Here is a 22,966-nt window from a genome sequence, read left to right as displayed (position 1 = left end):
CCAGACCTTCAAACTGTCACATGGAATCTTTTGGGAGGACGCAACAGAAGTGGGCATGCAAGAGTGTTTGGAAACCAGACTGAAAATAAACCGCCCTCCTATAAATGGTTCTGTCCGGATTGATTCCTTGAGATGTGTTTTATTTCCGTTAAAAACTCAAAACTTTCAAACGTTCACTGTTCGTGTCTTAAAACTTGACGGGAAAAATATTCAACATCCGAGGCACTCAAGAAAAGCTTGAAATAAAAGAAACCAATTGCTGTCTGGACCGCTTTAGGAGGCAGGAGAGTCTTCAGGGTTCATTCTCAAGGGAACCTACGACGGGCTACGGGCGTTACAAAGCCTCTCCAAGCGCGGTTCTTTTTAGAAAACAGAAGGAGGAAAGGGGGGCGGGGGGACAGGGTCACTTCATCTCTCCCCCGTCCTGTGTGCCTAGAGCTGCCCCTCTCTCTCCCAAGAACCCTCGCCCGCCCAGGTCCCGCTAGACCGCGTCTCCTTCCCCTCGCCACACGCAGTCCGTCTCCTCCGCCGCCCACGCTCCCCGCTCGGCCGCCCCCTCTCTTCCCGGCGAACCGGCTTCCCCGCCAAGGGGGCCGCCCCGGCCTCGGCCCTCCCCCGGCTCCGGCCGGCCAGACCATAAAGAGCCCGGCGCCCTCGGCGGAGGCAGCTCCTAGTGCGCTCAGCTCTGCACCGCCCCCGACGGCAGCCCCGGAGGCCGCGCCCCGCGCACCCTGCACCTGCGCCGCCCGCGGGGCCCGACGGAGGGTCAGCGCGCAGCTGGGGACACCGAGGCACGGCCAAGCCGCCTCGCTCGCGGGCGTCCGTGGCTGCAGGAAGAGCCAATATGCTGGCCCCGCGCGGAGCCGCCTTCCTCCTGCTGCACCTGGCCCTGCAGCCGTGGCTAGGGGCCGGCGCCCAGGCCACCCCCCAGGGTAAGTGGGCTCGCGCCGGGGCGGGGGCGACGAGCCCCGGGTTCCTCCTTCGCGCTCCGCTTGGATGACAGGAGGGACCAGCTCCGCGCGCTGCTTGGCCCTTGGCTCCCGGGGCCTCCGTCGGTACTTCTCTGACCCTCTGGGGTCCGAGTCCCAGCATTTTGTGATTGGAAGTGGCGATTAGAGTACAGAATTTTCTGAGAGACCATTATCCAGCCATGAGACCACTTCCCTAAACAACATCTTAGGGGATTCGAAACTTATTTTCAGTCCATGCAAAGAAGTGGAGTTCATTTCAGAGCTCACCCTGCGCTAGACCTCTAACACATCCTGAAATCCAGGTTGTATCCCCTGCGGTTCTCTCTGGCCGGCCATCCCCTAAGCCTTTGCCCACTAAACTCCGACCCGGCGGGAGCGAAGTTCCCGAGAAAGGCACACGCAGCTTTACTCTCTTTGCCCGGCTACTGGCTCTTTGCTGCTCTTTGGCCCCCAAAACCATCTTTGGGAGTCGGCATCATCTCTTGATTCCTGAGATGAATAGAGCAGGAAGGACCAAGAAGTCGGTGTTTGTCTTCTAGAGGTAAAAATTCGATAAATACTTTGAAAAGACAGCTGAATAATTTTCAAACCTCTGTGTGAAATGGGGTGAAAATGACCATTGGGCAGAATGCACTTAAGTTTAAACTGATTTTTTTTTTTTTGTAAAGGTCAAAAGGAAGAAATTACTTAAGCAAGAGAAGATGTTAGGGCTCTAACTGGCCATCCAGTGATGACCTTCACCTGTTGACTCATTACTGCGGCATGAAATAAAGCTGGAAGGAGTCAAACAGGTTGAAGTGAAAGTTGTTCTTCCTCACAAACCCAGGGTGAAGCATGCCTCTGAGGGAAGTCTCCAATTCCTCCCTCTCCTATTGCAGTAATAACCCATTTAAACTTTGCATGTCACCAAATAACTCCTTTTGATTTCAGACCAGGCAACCAGAATAGTGGTTTCAGGGGGTAGGTAATAATACGCTGCATTTAGTTTGCCTTGAAATATTTGAAATACTAGAGTGTCTATTTATTCATTGTGACCTCTCTTCAAGGAAGGTAAGAAAGTTTTTTTTAAAAAATTGAAGTGTAATTGGCACAGAAGGATATATCAGTTTCAGGTGAACATGAAACATAATGATTCCAAAATTGCATACATTGTGAAATGATCACCACAATAAAGCCAGTTAACATCTGTCACCATATGCCATTACCAAAAAAATGATTTTCTGCAATGGAAACTTTTGGGGTTTTCTCTCTTAGCAACTTTCAAATATGCAATACTGTATTATTAACTATAATCAGCATGCTATACTTGAAATCCCATGACCTATTGGTTTTATAACTGGAAGTTGGTACCCTTTGACACTTTTCACCCTTGCCTCCACCCCTACCCCCCCACCACCACCAGTATGCTCACTGTATATGAGCTTGGCTGCTTGTTGTTTTAGTTGCCGCATAGAAAATGAGATCATACAGTATCTGTCTTTCTGTCTGACTTATTTCACTGAGCATAATGCCCTCAAGTTCCCTCCATGTTGTCACAAATGGCAAGATTTCATTCCTTTCCTAGGTTAAATAATTTTCCATGATACATATATACCACATCTTCTTTATTCATCTATTAATGGACACTTGATGGTTTCCATATCTTGACTATTGTACGTAATGGTTCAGTGAACATGAACCTGTATATATCTTTTTGAATTAGTGTTTTTAGGGTTTTTGGATGAATACCCAGAAGTGGAATTGCTGGATCATAAGTAGTTCTATTTTTAGTTTTTTTGAGGATCCTCCGTACTGTTTTCCATAGTGGTTGCACCAATTTACATTCCCACAAACAGTACACAAGTTTCCTTTTCTCCACATCCTTGCCAACACTTGGTATTTCTCTTTGATAATAACCATTCCAACCGGTGTGAGGTGATAACTCATTGTGGTTTTAATTTCCCTGATGATTACTGATGTTGAACATCTTCTCATGTGCCTGTTGGCCACTTGTATGTCTTTTTAATATAATTTATTGTCAAGTTAGCTAACATACAGTGTATACAGTGTGCCCTTGGTTTCAGGAGTAGATTCCCATGATTCATCGCTTACCTACAACACCCAGTGCTCATCTCTATGTTTTCTTTGGAAAAAAATATCTGTTTTTTTTTAGATCTTCCGCCCACTTAAAAATCAGATTCTTTTTTTGCTATTGAGTTCTAGGAGTTCTTTATATAGTTTGTATAATAACCCCTTATCAGATATGATTTGTCAATATTTTCTGTCATTCAGTAGGTTGTCATTTCATTTTGTTGATGATTTCTTTTGCTGTTCAGAAGCTTTTTAGTTTGATGGAGTCCCACTTGTTTGCTTTTGCTTCTGCTGCCTTTGCTTTTTGATGTTAGAAAGGAAGCATTTCGGGGTGCCTGGGTGGCTCAGTTGGTTAAGTGTCCGACTTTGGCTCAGGTCATGATCTCAACTTTGTGAGTTCAAGCCCCACATCAGGTCTCTGCTGTCATCGTGGAGCCCACTTCTGATTCTCGGTCTCTCTCATTCTCTCTGTCCCTTCTCCACTCAAAAATAAATGAACATTAAAAAAAAAAGAGGAAGCTTTTCAAAACAATTCAAAAGTTTTCTGATTGTACATAGGATTTGACAGTTTTAAACTTAGGGGTTAATATTTTGTGTTGTATGAATTCCTGACATGTGAACACACAGCCTCATGGTGTGCTGCAGGTTTGGATTTTGCTGCTTCTTGGAGCTGCCTGTTTCATAGGACTCGGAATAAGGCTGTACTACCTAAATTATCTGGTTAACTTAGTTGCTGTAGATTATCAGATTAAGTTAAGTTTCTGATAGATTGTTTTATTGAGTTAATTAGTCTTACCATCATCAGCTCAACTGAATAATAATTGGTATCCTTTCTCCTGTGAGCTGCCTTGCTAGTCTTATTGGTATGTATTCAATTGTCATACCGTGGTAGTTGGACTGATTCGTAGTAGTAATTTCACCTCTAACAGTAGAAGGTTGTGCTTAGATCGTGGCACTATTAATGAAATGTAATAACATTAATAGAAAATTGTGTCTCATTTCCTTTTCAAAACACTCTCCAAACTCATTACCAACTAATCCCAACTCTGCCTCTTGAGAGAGAAGCCAGTGGGTTAGATGAGCCTTGAAGATTGAAATAGGGTAAATTTAGCTTGAGCTAAATCATGTGCATAATCCTAGTGAAAGCAAGACTCCAGAATAGCAAGAGTTTAGTGTTGAATGCAGTTCCCATACCTTGAACACACATTGGCAGATGGCTTGTCCTGAATGGAACTTTTAGACATATTGTCTCATTTTCCCTTGTTCTTACTGATGGAAATGTAAAGCTTGCAATTCTCTGGAAATTAAAAAATTCTGTTTCCTTTTTGAAGTACAGTAGGCAATAGTCTTCATGTTTGGGGGGGGGGGGGGAAGCGAAGTCCTAGAAGGAACATAATAGATGTTTTGCTTTCCAGTATTTCTAATATTAAACACATTATTTTGTAAGGTCCTTAAGTACATGGGAAAGAATACATATCCAGTATAAAGACAGATAGTTTCTTAAAGAGTAGAAATTCTTGAGTACTTAGGGTTTTGCCTGTTTGTTTTATAACTTTTATTTATTGTTTTCTTATTACAAAAGTAACACCTGTTCATTGTAAAAATAAAAATAAAAAATTGCATAAGCAAAAAAAAGGAAATAAATGTATAATTATATGACCCAGAGATAGGTACTATTCATGTTAGGTTCTGTTGTGTTGTCTTTCAAATGTTTTCATTTGGAAATATATATTTCAAGTGGGGTCATGTTACATGTATAGTTTTATGATTTTTTCAATTCTTTATATCATGAACATCTTCCATATCTGTAAGTATTCAGCTGCATTACTATTTTTTATAGATAATAATCCACTTTCAGGAGGGACTAAAATTTATTTATCAAGCGCTCTAATAAAGGACCCTTAAGTTGCATCCAGTGTTTTGATATTATAAACAATAATTTGTTGAACAGTTGTAGTGCTACAGGATGGCTTGGATGGCTAAAATCTCTTTGGTCTCTGTCAAGCCCTTCTTTCTCTGCTAAGGACAGTTGATGTTTTCATTAAAAAGTGCTATGCTAACAAGGCTTTGGTTTTCCACCTCTTCCAGTTAGATTTTCTCCCATTTTCTTTGGATATCTTTGGGTATCATTGTATTAATTGTTTTTACAGTCAGATGGTGAGAAAAATACCTTATTGTTCAAGTTAGCAATTCCTTCATCATTAGTTAAGCATATGAACAGTGTGTGTGTGTGTGTGTGTGTGTGTGTGTGTACATACCACATCCTGCAGGAACTTCAGCCTCTAAACCTTTTTTTCTAGATACAGTAATGTGTATACACACACACACACACACACACACACACACACACACAAAATACTTATTTGCCATTGTAACTCTTTTTCTGTAAATTGTCTGTAAATTGCTTTTTCATGTTCTGTGCCCATTTTCCTTCTGTTTTTAAAATTTTTTTTTCTTTTTATTTTTTTTAATTACATCTAAGTTAGTTAGCATATAGTGCAACGATGATTTCAGGAGTATATTCCTTAGTGTCCCTTACCCACTTAGCCCATCCCCCCTCCCACAACCCCTCCAGTAACCCTCTGTTTGTTCTCCATATTTAAGTGTCTCTTCTGTTTTGTCCCCCTCCCTGTTTTTATATTATTTTGGCTTCCCTTCCCTTATGTTCATCTGTTCTGTGTCTTAAAGTCCTCATATGAGTGAAGTCATATGATACTTATCTTTCTCTGACTGCTGTGTCCATTTTTCTATTGCTTATTTTATTAATTTGTAAGAGCTTTTTATAAATTATGGATTCTATTACCCTTTTCATAACCAGATTATTGTGTCTAGAAAACAGCTTTAGAGGCTGAAGTTCCTGTAGGCTTTGGAATTGTTCAAACAATATTAGTATAAACCAACAAAAATACTGAATAACTTCTAGTGAGTATTACCCATTTGGCCTTTGCCTTTTGAATAATTCTGGATGTATACTCTTAAAGCTCTCAAAAATATTACAAATATGTATATGTATCTATATCTCTAGATAGATAGATAGAAAGAAAGAAAAAGAAAGCAAGAAAGAGAAAGAAAGAAAAAGAAAGAAAGAGAAAGAAAGAAAGAGAAAGAAAGAGAAGAAAGAAAGAAAAAGAAAGAAAGAAAGAAAGAAAGAAAGAAAGAAAGAAAGAAAGAAAGAAAGAAAGAAAGAAAGAAAAGATAGAGATAGATGCATCCAACCTGGGGCTAGAACTTAAAACCCTGACACCAAGAGTCTCCTACTCTACTGGCTGAGCCATCCAGGCACCCCTGCAACAAGATTTTTAACAGAGAAATATGGAAGAACTATATATGCACAAAGGGAACACTTGGGTCTCACAGAGACAACAAATTGTTTGCTGACACACTGTGTCCCACCACATCCATTCTTTCTGCTGCATGCCTGGTATCATTTATCACTGACCAGAAAACTACAGTCAGCTCTGGTCCAGGGGGTGCATGAGAACCCTAGGGCAGGCATTTACTACTTGGAGACATAAGAGAAACAATGACTTGCATGCTCTCACCTGTCTCCCTTGTAGCCTTTAGTGTTTTTCCTAGTGGGCTTTTTCAGAGCCACTTCTTGGGCCAAATGTGATTTACGGTTTGCAAATTTAGTCTTCTCTTGGGAGTTCATGACCTAGTGATGATGATTGTGCTGTATTTTTTCTGGTTCAAATGTCCAGCCACTGTAAGAATGATAAGGAAGAACTGGTGAGTTTAGCAATGTAAATGGTAACAGTGTTCATGTACGTTATATCTTACTGTCAAATTGTGTCCCCTCAAAAAAATGTTTGTCCCAAACTTCTTTCACTGATTATCCCTTTCTCTCTATTCTCCCTAGTCTTTGACCTTCTCCCATCTTCCAGCCAGAGGCTGAACCCAGCTGTTCTGCAGCCAATCCTGACAGATCCCACCTTGAATGAGGTCTATGTGATCTCCACCTTCAAGCTGCATTCTAAAAGTTCATCCACCATCTTGGGCCTTTACTCTTCCATTGATGGCAGCAAATATTTTGAATTCACTGTGATGGGACGCTTAAACAAAGGTAAGCACATTTGCAGAAATCATTTTCCTAAGAATCTTCTTTTCCTATTTGAACCTTTGGGATCTTCTTGCCTTGAGATGGTTCCCTCCTCCAATTTTATACTGATCCAACATTCATGTCAGTTTTCAATACAAAATTCTTCTGATTGTTCATTGACCTGTCTGGGGAGGATGAGTTGATAATTTGGAGAGAGGATGAAGAATTGTTTGTGGCCAAAATGCCCTTTGACATTGTCCCACTTCCTGTTATTCTGAGTCCAGTTTGGGAAGGGACAGGACCCAGGACCATTAGGCCACTGACTTAGTTCAAGCTGTTAGAACAAATACCATAGACGAGGTGGTCAAACAAGAGACATTTATTTCTGACAGTACTGGAGGCTGAGAAGTCCAAGATCAAGGTGCCAGCAGCTCTTGTTCATGGAGAAAGCCTGGGTCCTGCCACCTTCTTGCCATGTTTCCATGGCCTTTCCTCAGTGTGTGCCAGTGAAGAGAGCAAGCTCTCTGTCTTGCCTTCCTTAAAAGGAAACTAATGTCATCGTGAGGGTCCCACCCTCATGACCTAATTTAAACCTAATTACTTCCCAAAGGCCCACTGCCTAATACCACCACACTGAGGGGTTAGAGCTTGAACATCTGAATTTGGGGGGGGGGGGCGGAGAAGGGACACAAACATTCAGCCTCTAACAGCCACCCACACCATTCTTCTGTTCCCTCGGAAGTATGTGACTTAGCAGACCTAACTCCCAGCTCTGCAAGAACTTCCCTGGACTTGATGCAGAGAACATACCTCAGTCACTAGAACTAAATGAACATCGTTCTTTTCCACCTGTTTCATCCCAGTTTACACAGGTCTGTCATCTGTTTGGTTGCTTTGCTGTCAAATGTTTCATTGTCACAGTGAGTTACTACAAATACTGAGAAATGATTCTCAAAGAAACAGGTCACTATTTTTTCATCTCCTTCCCCTCCACCCATGCCCTGGGGACAACACCTGTTCCTGCTTATTGAGGAATGTGACAGATACGTGTTCCTGCTGCCTCATGATTTTAATAAAAAAAGGGGGGGACTGGTCCTTCTGGCTAGATGTTATATTTATTTCACTTTGCTTTACTTCAAGTGCTTCAGACTCTCTATCAGATTCTAATTGTGATTGAACATTTAATTTTCAGATATTAGGAGCTGACAGAAATTCCTAATTCTTAGCTTTCATAGGACTACAGAGTTAAAAGCAGGAAGGAATGGGTTTTTAATTCCTTTTATGTCAAGTCCCAACCACCCCCCTGCCCCTTCCCTCCCCACTCATATTGTGCTCTCTCTGTCTGTACCTCCGGCCTGTCAGGGGCTGTGTTGAGGTCCCAAATAGTGAAGGGAGTCTGGGGACATGATGACATGTCTCAGCTTGGTGACAGAAGGGCCTTCTGTGGAGTGAAAAACTCTGCTCCTAGCTTTTCATCCTCACTGAATCTCCCCCCTCTATTTCACAATTGTCCAGTATGCGTGAGCCCATTGTGGAAAATCTGTGTTGCCTGGAAACACAAGGCAGCACATTCCCCAGAACGGATTCTTTTTGTTGATTCTATATGGGCAGAGGTAACACCAGATAGCAAGATGGAGAGGTAAGGGTGTTTTTAGTGCTTCCTTTGAACAACGAGCAGTCATGTGATTCAGCTGTAAACACCAGCTGATCTCCATGTTAGAGGAGAAGACCCCAAGGTTGGATGAACACCTCTCCACCTTTCTGGATTTTGTTAGAAAATGAAAATTAAAGGAAAACAAAGAGGAATTTATACCAGAGTTTGGAGAGTGGACGAACTTGACATAGAGAATTTTCACTGGAGCAATAGAAAAAAGTATAGAGAGTTGCCAACACGGTGAATCTGAAGGTTCTGTGAAGGAGCAGTAGCCTTCAGACTGGAACAAGAAGGAGAAGTGACTGGGTCCATCAGCTCCATGGAAGAGACGGGGTTGTGATTGTGACTCCCTGTCGAGGTATTTGATAGTGGCCGTGCAGGCCTGACCTGGAGGATCGAGGAGAATCATCTACCTTGAAGGTGAACCCCAGTCACTGTCTAGGGATCTAGATGAGCTCCTACAGTAAAGTGAAGTGTATTGTGTGAAGAATGTGAAGCACAAGTTGGCCAATGAGCTCCCTGCTTCTACAAGTCAGCCTTTGCATGGCCGCCTCATTATCGTTCATAAGCATAACTTGGAGGGAGTTAGGCTGGATGGCAGAAACCTTTAGTAGCTTCCCATTCCAAACTGAATAAGATACAGATGTCCCTGCTGAACTGTCAGAACTTTCTGTGGCATGATCTCGCAACCAGCCTTTGCAATTTATCCCTTCTTCCAACCCTCCATGCAGCCTGTGCTTGAGCTAGATGGACTAGTTACCATTTCCTGGGCCCACTCATGCTGTCTGTCCTTCTCTATCCTTTTACTCTTGTCCTTTGCTCCCCACTGGTACCTTTCCTGCATCATATACAGATACCAAAATCCTAAAGATGCAAGACCGTTCTCAAATTCTTTCTGACATCTTTTATTACGATTTCTACAGAAGGTACTAATCTTAGTTTGCCTTGTTCTTGAATTCTTCTCTCCAGTAGGTTGTAAGCTCCCTCAAAGCAGGAACTGAGCATCCCTGAACTCACCTTTGTGTCTTTTGTAGCCTCTAGCACAGTGCCTTGTACATAAAGTAGCTCATGAGCAAAGTGAACAGAATAAATGGAGGCTGTGAAGAGTAGCCTTGTTTATTAAAGAAGATATATACTGTTATGAAAATTCTGGAAGTATACAATGTCTGGCGCATAATAGTTCTGGCTCAAATGCATTAATGAATTTTGAAGACCATTTGGATGAGGACATAAGGGAAATGGACTATTTCTGATATAAATGATCTATCAGATTGTTAGTAATACAGGTAGTACAATCTTGGTAGAAATAAGCGTTCTACAGAAATCACCTGGCTGTACAGAAGCTCTGGTTGATATTTTTCTTGTATCTGGCATAGAAGCAACCTTCCAGTTAGGATTTTGAGTTTGAGTCACAGTTAAATCTCTTAACAGCTCTGTCCCCATGAATATGTCTCTGAAGTGCTTAGCCTTGGTTTACTGTCTCTACAGTGGGGTCGATTGATTGCAAGAGCTGAATTATATAAGTATACTTTTTATAGACTGTGGAGCTCAATAAAAATTTCAGGTTCTTCCATATGCTTCTATAAGATAGGTAGAAAGAAGAGGAAGAGAGAGATCTCTGTTTTTTTAGGGGCCTGTCTTCCAGAGAGGATTTGGTGAACTCTTGGCTTGCCTTGATGAGAGCTTCACCTTTCAGAAAAAAACAATAAGAACTGCTTCTTTAGTCTTAGTTTGTTTGCCACAGAAGAACAACTTAGGGGGTGCCTGGGTGGCTCGGTCGGTTTAATGTCCGACTTTGGCTCAGGTCATGATCTCACGGTTCATAGGTTCAAGTCCCATGTTGGGCTCTGTGCTGACAGCTCAGAGCCTGGAGCCTGCTTGGGATTTTGTGTCTCCCTCTCTCTCTGCCCTCCTCCTGCTCACAATCTGTCTCTCAAAGATAAATAAACATGAAAAAATTTTTTTAAAAGAACAACTCGGTGTTGTGGAAATGAAGGGAACCCCAAGAATTTGCAGTAATAACTGCAGACAGTCAAGCTCCTTAGCATTAAGATAGGACATGTCAAATAGTTCAGAGTAATGGTTCACAGAGAAGTCTGTGGGCTAAAGAGAAACACAGTGTAAGAGAGCTAGATGAGTTTCAAAACTAGAATTCTGGGGGCACCTGGGTGGCTTAGTCGGTTAGGTGTCCAACTTTTGATTTCAGCTCAGGTCGTGATCTCATGGTTTTTGAGATCAAGCCCCATATTGGGCTCTCCACTGGCCATGGAGTCTGCTTAAGATTCTCCCTCTTCCACTGCCCCTCCCCCCCCTAAAAAAATTAGAATTTTGAACCCAGTAATGAAGGGGGACAATGAGGTGCCTCAAACGTTAATAATAATATTTATGGGCCCATCCAGTGTCCCAAGAGTGTTCTAAAGGCTCAAACCTCATTATCTCTTGTGATCTTCACTGTATTCCTATGAGGTGGCCTTGAATTGTTTGGTTTTAAAATGGTCATGTATAGAAAATGGAAAGAATATTAGTGAACTTTAGGATGAACTCCTGGAGGGTTATATTATTACCCTTGTATCTTGGGATTACCTGGAAAAGAAAGAGCTGGGATTATTTAAAAGAAAATGAGTTCACTAAAAATAAGTCATGCCAAACTTTTTTTAAAGTAGTTTCTAAGCTGAGAGATCAAAAAGATGCTGTGAGCATAATGTATCTTGATATCTGAAAAGAATTTTTTGAAGCCACTCATTATACATTTCTGGAGAGTATAAAAAAGAATAAGCTAGATAAATAGTACTATTAGGGGTTAGTAAGTTGTTTTACAGCAAATCTAGTGGTTTTTGACAAGGCTCTGTCTTGGGCATTGAACCGGTCAGCATATCAGTGACTTAGGTGAAGGCATAAATAGTATTTTATCATGTCTGCAAATGGCACATAGCTAGAGAAGACCGTTGAACATGTTGGATGCCATCATCAAGTTTAACAAGGTCCTACCAGTCTGCCACATATGCCACAATCATATGAAATTTAACAATAATAAATGTAAATCCATCACCTAGGGGTGAAAAGTAAATTGCCAAAGTACAGGCTGTGGGAGAACTATCCTCACAGGTCTAGTCAACATTAAGAACCAACTAGTGTTGAGCACAGTGCCTGACACTTAGTAGTTGTTTAGAAATGTTTGCTGAATGAATGAATGAATGAATTAGCAGATGCAGTAATACAACAGTTTTTTAAATCTTCTTAAGGGGTGCCTGGGTGAGTTGGTTGAGTGTCTGACTCTTGATTTCAGTTCAGGTCATGATACCAGGGTTGTGGGATCTAACCCCATCTCAGGCTCTGCCCTGAGCAAGGAGCCTACTTGGGATTCTCCTCCTCTACCCTTCTCCCTCACTTGCATGCTTTCTCTAAAAATAAAAATTAAAAAAAAATACATATCACCTGTCATCATTTTAAAAAAATCTCCTTAAATTTTAGACTTCATTAATGCATTCATGTGGCTGGATTAAAGGAGCTAATAGTCCCACCGTACTCATTCAGGACACATGACACAAGAACACTCTCAAGTCAGCGATTACCTTGAGGAGAGTCCCCAAAACAACAACCCTTTGGGCCTCATTTTTTATGACATCACAAATCAAAATGTTAAAGGATCTGGAGAAATAAAGGAGCCAAATAGAAGACATGAAAGAGATGAAAGTTGCCTTAAAATATTTGAAGAATATCATTTGAATTAAGGATAAGACTAAGTCTGTCTATAGTTCAGAAGAGCACAGTTAGGACTCATTGGTGGAAGTCAGAGGGAACAACAGATATTGGTTCTGTATTAGGAAAATCTTGGAGAGCAATCCAAAAGTGAAATGGGTTTCCCTACAAAGTAATTAGTTCCTTGTTCCTGGAAATGTGCTGGTAGAAGCTAAACTTTTATTGAAGGGATTTGTGAAATGGGATATTGAGCTAGATAATTTACAGTGTTCATATTCTGTGGCTCTGCTAAGACCAGAAGATTCCATGGGTGCTCAAGGAATTGCTTTGGAACTCCCTCCTATAAGATGACCTTGGGACTTCGTGTGCACTCAACAGCTTTTGTCACCTACCAGACAGTTGCACACTTGAGGAATCTCATAACTTCTCAAAATATCAAGCCCTCTGCAGATGTTTAATATAATTACTGTGCTGCCTTTCACTGGATGGTTTCTTTGCAGGGTGTGTGTGTGTGTATACATGTACTCTGTGTACTTTACATTTGTTCAAACTGCTATAAGAAAATTTCAAAACCTCCACACGGCATTCATCCCACTTGGGAGTCACCCAGGGTACTTTCAGGAAAAGCAATTTGACGGCTTACCTTTTATATGTATTTCCAAAGCACTAAAGTTACAAAGACTCAGTGTATAGGGCATGAAGATAAATAAGCAAAGGCAAACAAGAATATCCATCACAAGAGACATTAATGGCAAGAAGACCTTTTTTTTTAATGTGCAATTATTTTAAAAGAAGAGGAAAGGTTGACAGCAATGGCTTTCATCAAATATTGAAAAGTGCCAAAGAGCAAAGCCATTTGCCAAGCAAAGCAGAAAGCCCCGGACTACGGCTTCACGAGTTTGCTGCCTGCGGGCCAGGTCACTCTGAACTCTTTTGCCCAGGCAGACAAAATATTATCATTTCCAGTTCTTTAAAGCTGGCGCCCTACTTCATTGCTCTGACATTCAGTACCTCATAATATTTTTGACTACCAAGTCCACTGTTCCGAAAAGCACCCTTTGAAAATTCTTTTCCAAGAAAGCAGTATTTCACATCTTCATTGCTTGGGTTTGCTCTTTCATCTTTTGCCAGTCGCGGAGATGGTATTTAATCAGGCTAAGTTACATGGTTTCTGTGTCAAGAGGGTAGCCAGGCATGTAAATGGAGCTATAAAATCAAGCCCCAAATTGTCTGGGATACAAAGATGCTAAGTTTAGACGGAAAGGATTTGTAAACAACAAAAAAATAATAATAAACCAGTAGAAACTGCCCCTCACGTTGTTGAAGAGATTGTGGGTTAAAAAAAAAAATCAGAGTGGATACATGAATACTCTATTTTTCATCCAATAAATAGCTGTATTTTGCGTTTTCAGATGCTATGGTATGTGAGAAAATTGATGAAAATTAGAATCCTGGCCCCAGACTTTATGCTCTAGTAGTGAAGATAAGAAATAGATACAAATAGATACACTAATACCTACATTTGCATAGCAGTTGGTAGTTTTTGTATTTTCTTAGTTGACCACCACTGAAAACCAAAAGAGATAGAAAGGAAAACTCTTCTTAGCTGCATTTAATAGTTTAAGAAATGGACACCTAGCAAAATTAACAGGCCCAGGGTCACATAGCTATTAGGTATCTGAGCCAAAACTGGACTCTGAGTCCTGGAAAAGTACAGCTGGAAAAGTCAGGACAAAGTGTTACAAGACTAGGAATGAAGACAGCTGCCAGCCATTGGGAAGAAGGAAGACTTCGGGAAGTCGGGTGCATTTGAGCTGGATCTTGGTTTCAGATGAGTAGCCGTGATGGATCAGGAAAGAAAGCGATGGAGCAGAGGGCACTCCACACAGAGGGAAAACCTAATACAGGTTGTTCAGCTTGGCTGGGTAATGAAGGCAGGGGGAAGGTTGCAGCTAGTCCTGGGATCAGGAGGTTAGATGTTATTTAGGAACCACTAGGGAGCTATTAAAAGATTTCAGTTGCTTGCCTGTGTGCGGCTTTGAGAAGGCAATAACTTGGTCAGAAGAGTCCTTTAAGGAGCTCAAGCTGTCGGTCTAGATAAAATGTGCAGAGAGAAGCTTTTGGTGGGAACGTGAGGCAGGAATGTGGTGGACAAAGCCAGCGACAGAACAGAGTGGAGACAGAAACACCGTTTGAAGACGTGCAGTTTTCAGGCAGTTATCACCAAACTGGTTTCAGCTAGTGGTGAGTGAAGAGGGAATAAGAGAACGCAGTGTGCCGCAGCTGAAGAAACAAAGCTGTACCGATGACTGTTTTTCTGAGTGCGGTGTTCCTGGAGGTGGTGATGGACAGAGGTGTGGTTGACCCAGGAGAAGACCACTCTTAGCAGCTTCAGGGGACTGGCTTTGCACCCCTCCTGGAGGGGGGGACCTGATTATGTTATTACCTCTGTAGTATCTCCCCTCTATTTTGCCCTCTCTGCTGTGTGTATGTGTGTTGCATTAAGATAGGGCAAGGTGAGCACTGGAAAAGGGGGCTGGAGAGAGGGAGGCAACTATGTCTGCCCTCTCCTGCTCCAACGGTGCTGTCTCTGGAGAAGGTCGGAGAAACTTCCACCCCACAGGCTGCAAGCTCCTAGAGCCAGAGCTTTAGAATGTGTCTCAACTCAGTGTGACTGATGTGACAACAGTGAGTTTCCTGAGCAGGTGCCTGTCTGCCCTCTGGGGTAGTCTTACTGCTCTGAAGATAAAATAAGTATTGAAGCACTGAAGCATTGAAACTCCTTACTTTGCAGTAAAAAAGAAAAATGAAAAATGGAAGCCATAAGAGAAATGAGAATCACTGGATCAAATATGAAGAATGGTAAATGTCAAAGCACTTGATAATTTATCTGCTAACGGACGTTTTGAAGATGGAAGTTTCTGTGATTCTTCTTTTCCTTTTGTTTCCTCTTGCCATTGTCACAAGACCTAGGAGCATGAGGAATTTGTCATTTCAGCACTGCACTGCAACACAAAGCCAGGCAGAAGTATAGAATCCCCTTAAATAACAGCATGAGCACAACAGTAGGTTTTTCTCTCTGCAGTAGATATTGAATTGCCCCTCTCTAAACTTCATAATTTATATATGGAACGCTTTCCATGCAATCATTTTATTATTCATTGAAAGTTCATGTTCACAACATTTAATGTGCACCTGCTATGTGTAAAGTGCTCCACTGGGTACTATTTATAAAATTAAACTTAGTGATTCAGTTATGAAAATAAATCATGGCCCACATGCCCTGGAAAGCCTGTTAAAAGCAGGCAAGATGCCCATGAAAATATGTTTCCTTTGAATTCCACAGAAATCTCAGTTTGAGGAAGAAAACCAAGGCTATCTGTTTTAAGCCACTGTGTGTATCCTCTTCAACTGTTAATTTGAGGCACTGAGGTTGTGGTGTGAAGAGAATAAGGAGATGTTGAGTATACATGTCTATGACCTAATTGAAGTTTGGTGGCCCAAGTGGTATTCTCACTGGCCTGTAAACCTCCAGGTATTTGTAAAACTGCTCAAAACAATAAAGAAATGAGCTCTGAAAAGTTGAATTAGTCCATAGGTTTTGATCAATTTTCTCCCTCTTTTGGGTACCATATATGGCTTCAATTTCCAGCTGTGCAGTTATTGTTTAAATTCTGAACAACATTAAATAAAGAGGTAAAAATTCTGGCATATCCCATATTTATAATGCCTCGAGAATGTCTACTCATGTCTACTTTCTTCCTTCCCACTCTTTCTCTTCATACCACCATATATAAAATACTATGTTTTATATTAGAGTCAGAGAAAGGTCTTTTAGCCAGTCTGTCCTGCCAGGTCTTACCAATTGTTTTCTCTTGGTAAGCGAGTGGTGGTGAGCACATAGGCCTAAGAGAAGATCTCCTTACTCCTCCTGGCATCTCTGTATATCACAGAACCTAAGGCTATCTGGCCCTCTCCAGTCATGGTCAAATGGAAAAACAGATCTGGGCAGATTTTAGAAGCGGTGGGAATATCCACCTAGACAGCCTTATACATTTGGAGGAAGTCTTCAAATAAATCCTGAAAGTTTCATAGCGGTGACTGTTTTTTCTGGCAGTACTACAACAACAACAGGCTGGTTACTCCACGGGGAGGCACCAAGTTGGCATTTACACTCTTCAGAAAAGGTACCTGTGGAAAAATAGTCCAAGTTACTTGCTACAAATCATACAGCTTGACAGCAGCACAGTCTGGGTATATGTACGTAATTCACTTCTTCTTAATTTTTTTTTTGTATACTATAACGCATGTTTCTTGTGAAAAAAATTAGACAATGAGGATGAGCAAGAGGAAAACATCATCCAAGCACCCACCAATGACCATATTAAAGTTGACATATTTCCTTCTAAATTTCTGTATATTTTTTTCTGAACGAAATTATACTGTGACTCAACGCGTTTCTCACTCCACAAAATACCAGGACTCTGTCTGTGTTTTTAATGTGCGCCTATTCCATAGTATTCCATTTCATGATTACATTAAAATTAAAGTAGCTAGTGCACCCTCTCTTTTTATGCATATATGTTGTACCAAATGTTTCTTACATATTCCTGAAATGATTATTTCTGGCAACGAACTGTAGTTTGGCAATGGTACCTATGGATGAATTTGGAGGTGTTCTTGGGTCGACTCACTAAGCCCTTAGAAGCAAATCGGTTTGCTCCCAAGACCAAACTTGGGTCCTTAGAGCAAACCTCACCCGATGGGCTTTAACTCCCAAAGGCTCAGCTGAACAGATTTCAGCTCAGGGCTCAATAAATTCAAGAAAGTAATGGAGTAAAAAGCAAGACAGAAAACCAGAATCTTAAAGTTTGTAAGAATTTTTATTTAACAAGAAGTGGAAATGCTTGAGCTTAAGGATATATGTGAATAGATAGCTACCTACATAAAAAAAGAAAAAATCAAACAGAAAATAAGATAGTAGATCTTCTTCTTAGTCCTTCTTTTGCAACCATGGATACCTTAGGTTTTCTGAGCATTCTTAAATTGAAGATGGGTTGCAGAGGGACAGTATGACAGATAATACTCCATTCAATATATGTTTACAAAGGCCTAGCCATAGTTCGCATTCCTTTAGTCATGAAATAAACCACTCAGTTTCTTTTTTTCTTTTTTACTTTTTTTTTTCAATATATGAAATTTATTGTCAAATTGGCTTCCATACAACACCCAGTGCTCATCCCAAAAGGTGCTCTCCTCTCAGTTTCAAATTCTAGTCTTGCCACTTAGGTGTCCTTGTGTAAGTTCCTTCACTTACCTGACGTTCACTTTTGTCATCTGGAGTTATTCCACTTTGATAGGGTTGCAGTGAATAGAAATTAAGTGTTGAAAGCAACTACGGGCGGCACCCAGCTCCATTGTAGTGCTTAATAAATGAATTGGTGAATTAATGGATTTATGCGTTCAGGAGCTTATTTGGATTTCAATTGACTTTTGATGGATTCTGCTTGCTTATTGTACTTATCACTGTCTGAAATTGTTTGTTTTCAGATGTGCTACTTAGTGTCTGTCTTTCCATGAGCACAAAGCATCCTCAACAACAGAGTGGGTTACAAGTGTCTAGAATAATGCCTGGCACGCAATGTGTTGAATATTTATGGTTCCAACTTGCTTGCATTCTTTCTAGTAACCCAGCCTTGTGACCTACAGGCTGTTTAGCAGAGACTTGCCCTTTCTCATCCTTTTCTCATCCTTGGTTGGTATGTGCTTGGTTCCAGCTGTACTCCGTTACCTGAAGAACGATGGGAGGATTCATTTGGTGGTTTTCAACAACCTGCATCTGGCTGATGGCAGGCGGCACAGGGTCCTCCTGAGACTCACCAACTTGCGGCGAGGGACTGGCTCTGTAGAGCTCTACATGGATTGCACCCAAGTGGATTCTGTTCACAATCTCCCCAGAGCCTTTTCCGGCTCTTCCCAGAGTCCTGAGTCCATTGAATTAAGGACCTTCCAGAGGAAGGCACAGGTAGAAACCCATAAGCCATTCTCCAAAGTGGAAAGAGCCCAGACTCAGTGAATGCAGAGGAGTATGCTGAGGTCATGTGTGGGTCTCATTCTGGATGCATAATTAGCATTACCTGTAGAACTTAAAAACCTATTGAAAGAGGGCCTAGGCTCAAGGCAAATTGAATTAAATTCTGTAGAGGTGGTGCCTAGGCCTAGGTATTTTTAATAATACTGATTCTAGGGGTGCCTGGGTGGCTTGGTCGGTTAAGCATCCAACTTCGGCTCAGGTCATGATCTCACGGTCCGTGAGTTCGAGCTCTGCGTCGGGCTCTGTGCTGACAACTCAGAGCCTGGAGCCTGTTTCAGATTCTGTGTCTCCCTCTCTCTCTGTTCCTCCCCTGTTCATGCTCTGTCTCTCTCTGTCTCAAAAATAAATAAACCTTAAAAAAATTTTTTTTAAATAATAATAATAATACTGATTGTAATCAGAAGCTAAAATTGAGAGCCTCTGAAGTTGGAAAGGAAAAGCAAAAATTTAAAGAACAATCTTAGAGGGGCCCCTGACTGGCTCGGTTGGTAGAACATGCAGCTCTTGATTGTGGGTTCCTGAGTTTGACCTCCACATTGGGCCTAGAGATTATGTAAAACAAAAACAAAATCTTAGAGCAATAGGATGATCTATTTTAAATTTTTCTATAATTTTACTGTTTTTAATGAAAGCGAAAAAGAATGATTGGAAACTCCAAGCACTAGGAACAACATTTTTCATGTGTCATATTAGAGCAATCCTAGCAAAAAAGACCTTACTGTCAACTTAGTTCCATGAGGCCTTAAAAGTCTCTTCACCCCTTTTCTGTTTTATGATATGTTGATGGTATTTTTTATTATATCATGGCACCTCCCCTAGAAATTGCCACATATATTGCTTTTAAATTTTTGTGCCAGGAAATAATGTGTTTCCTATAAAGAACTAGCATTCTTTGTCCTTCCCATTTATTATAACTGGTCATAGTTCTTGAATTTTACCTTCCATTGATGTAGAAGTCAATGCCAAAATCAGTAACTGTGTTCATCTGTTACAGCCCATAATGTTATCTTCTGTGTCTCAATCTACATTTCCATTTCTACTTTATTTTATTGTATGTGCTTCAGTTACAAGCTGCTCTGATCCCTTTGTACAAAGAGACTGGGTATAAGCAATAATTTCCATTACAACTAGGAATGCTGAGAAGTTTTACATAATAATATAAAAACAATGAATCTGATACTGGAATTTTGTGTTTGGAGAATAGGAAGCATTTTCAAGCAGAAACTTCAAGAAAGCTAAAATGCAAGGGTTCTTTTGTTTTTGCAGAAAAAGAGAAAAACACAAATAGTCTTAGTATAGATTTTTATATAGAGAAAAAAATAGTGAATAGAGAGATATGCAAAACTTTATTTCTGAATCCCCAAAGTAGCCCAAATAATCAGAATGACAGTCACAAATTGTGTCACTGACCATTTCAGAATTTAGTGTGTACCACTAAATAAGTCAATTTCTAAAAGCCAGGAGTCAGCCATGTCAAGGTCATCAGAAACTAAACTCATTGGAATTTTTCCAAAAGTTCTAAATCCTTAGACTATCAAAGACTACAGTATTTTGTCTTCATAGTCACCTTCTTATTTATTCAGTCAGCTAACAAATAGGCATACTCTAGGCGTTAAGGAAAGCATAGTGGGCAAAACAGTCATGGCCCTGCCTCCATAGAGCTTATAGCCTGATGTCCAAAACAATATCTGTTATATAGCATGTGTTGCGTATTAACTTAACAAAATTAGAAAACAGAACTACTCTGAAAATACTTAGTGTCCTTGTTTTATTTCTTTATTACTTACATATTTTTTAATTTAAATTTTAATCAACATACAGTGCAGTATTGGTTTCAGGAGTAGAATTCAGTGATTCATCCCTTACATACATCACCCAGTGCTCATTATCGCAAGTGCCCTCCTCAATACCCATCGTCCATCTAGCCCATCCACCACCCACCTCCCTCCATCAACCCTCAGTTCTCTGTTGTTAAGAGTCTCTTGTGATTTGCTTTCCTCTCTGCTCTCTCCCACCTTCCTATATGTTCATCTGTTTTGTGTCTTAAATTTCACATATGAACATCCTCATTTTTTTTTTAATATATGAAATTTATTGTCACATTGGTTTCCATACAACACCCAGTGCTCATCCCAAAAGGTGCCCTCCTCAATACCCATCACCCACCCTCCCCTCCCTCCCACCCCCCATCAACCCTCAGTTTGTTCTCAGTTTTTAACAGTCTCTTATGCTTTGGCTCTCTCCCACTCTAACCTCTTTTTTTGTTTGTTTGTTTTCCTTCCCCTCCCCCATGGGTTCCTGTTAAGTTTCTCAGGATCCACATAAGAGTGAAACCATATGGTATCTGTCTTTCTCTGTATGGCTTATTTCACTTAGCATCACACTCTCCAGTTCCATCCACGTTGCTACAAAAGGCCATATTTCATTCTTTCTCATTGCCATGTAGTACTCCATTGTGTATATAAACCACAATTTCTTTATCCATTCATCAGTTGATGGACATTTAGGCTCTTTCCATACTTTGGCTATTTTTGAGAGTGCTGCTATAAACATTGGGGTACAGGTGCCCCTATGCATCAGTACTCCTGTATCCCTTGGGTAAATTCCTAGTAGTGCTATTGCTGGGTCATAGGGTAGGTCTATTTTTAATTTTCTGAGGAACCTCCACACTGCTTTCTAGAGCGGCTGCACCAATTTGCATTCCCACCAACAGTGCAAGAGGGTTCCCGTTTCTCCACATCCTTGCCAGCATCTAGAGTCTCTGATTTCTTCATTTTGGCCACTCTGACTGGCGTGAGGTGATATCTGAGTGTGGTTTTGATTTGTATTTCCCTGATAAGGAGCGACGTTGAGCATCTTTTCATGTGCCTGTTGGCCATCCGGATGTCTTCTTTAGAGAAGTGTCTATTCATGTTTTCTGCCCATTTCTTCACTGGGTTATTTGTTTTTCGGGTGTGGAGTTTGGTGAGCTCTTTATAGATTTTGGATACTAGCCCTTTGTCCGATATGTCATTTGCAAATATCTTTTCCCATTCCGTTGGTTGCCTTTTAGTTTTATTGGTTGTTTCCTTTGCTGTGCAGAAGGTTTTTATCTTCATAAGGTCCCAGTAATTCACTTTTGCTTTTAATTCCCTTGCCTTTGGGGATGTGTCGAGTAAGAGATTGCTACGGCTGAGGTCAGAGAGGTCTTTTCCTGCTTTCTCCTCTAGGGTGTTGATGGTTTCCTGTCTCACATTCAGGTCCTTTATCCATTTTGAGTTTATTTTTGTGAATGGTGTGAGAAAGTGGTCTAGTTTCACCCTTCTGCATGTTGCTGTCCAGTTCTCCCAGCACCATTTGTTAAAGAGACTGTCTTTTTTCCATTGGAAGAACATCCTCATTTTTAAAATAAGGATGATATGGGAATGCAAGCTTGTACAGCCACTCTGGAAAACAGTATGGAGGTTCCTCAAAAGACTAAAAATAGAACGACCCTACGGCCCAGCAATTGCACTACTAAGCATTTATCCATGGGATACAGGTGTGCTGTTTCGAAGGGACACATACACCCCCATGTTTATAGCAGCACTATCAACAATAGCCAAAGTATGGAAAGAGCCCAAATGTCCATCGATGATGAATGGATAAAGAAGATGTGATATATATATACAATAGAGTATTACTCAGCAATCAAAAAGAATGAAATCTTGCCATTTGCAACTACGTGGATGGAACTGGAGGGTATTATGCTAAGTGAAATTAGAGAAAGACAAATATCATATGACTTCACTCATATGAGGACTTAAAGAGACAAAACAGATGAACATAAGGGAAGGGAAACAAAAATAATATAAAAACAGGGAGGGGGACAAAACAGAAGAGACTCATAAATATGGAGAACAAACTGAGGGTTACAGGAGGGGTTGTGGGAGGGGGGTGGGCTAAATGGCCAAGGGGCATTAAGGAATCTACTCCTGAAATCATTATTGCACTATATGCTAACTAATTTGGATGTAAATTTAAAAAATAATAATAAAATAAGGATGATAACTTTACACTGGCAGTTAACATAAACTTTTTCTTTCACAAGTATACAATAATGAGTAGATTAAAAATTATAAAATAAAGAGGTGAGGAAATTGACTTTGTGACTAGAATGATTGATATCAACCAATAATGTGAAAGTATGATTCCAACTACCTGATAATCAGAGAGTATACTGTTTATTCATTCTCCTAGCCCAAGGAAATCAGGGTCTTTGCTAAAACCTGGAGCTGAGACATCCTAAAAACAACAGCGTTTAAAATTGAGATCAGTGTCTTATTTATTACAGTCTAAACTCCATAACTAAATTCCAGACAATTCTTAAGAGGTGTCTGCCACAAAATAGCTTGTTTACCATGAAAGCAAAAGCCTTTCCTCTGCTCGGAGACACCTTGATGAACCCTCAGGCCAAGTTG

General features: G+C 40.8%; 1 protein-coding gene across 1 annotated transcript in view; it reads left to right on the top strand.

The window, feature by feature from the left end:
- The first annotated feature begins 668 nt into the window (after positions 1-668).
- THBS4 (thrombospondin 4) overlaps positions 669-22,966 on the top strand; it is a 45,016-nt gene continuing 22,718 nt past the window's right edge. The window contains exons 1-3 of the mRNA XM_058728616.1: positions 669-932; positions 6,901-7,104; positions 18,211-18,458. Coding sequence (XP_058584599.1) covers positions 845-932; positions 6,901-7,104; positions 18,211-18,458 — 540 coding nt within the window. The 5' untranslated portion in view covers positions 669-844. The remainder of the gene's footprint in view (positions 933-6,900; positions 7,105-18,210; positions 18,459-22,966) is intronic.

Source organism: Neofelis nebulosa, chromosome 1 (assembly GCF_028018385.1).
Source record: "Neofelis nebulosa isolate mNeoNeb1 chromosome 1, mNeoNeb1.pri, whole genome shotgun sequence".
Taxonomy (NCBI): domain Eukaryota; kingdom Metazoa; phylum Chordata; class Mammalia; order Carnivora; family Felidae; genus Neofelis; species Neofelis nebulosa.
Note: the sequence above shows the minus strand (reverse complement) of the source record. Positions and strands in the feature narration are given on the sequence as shown.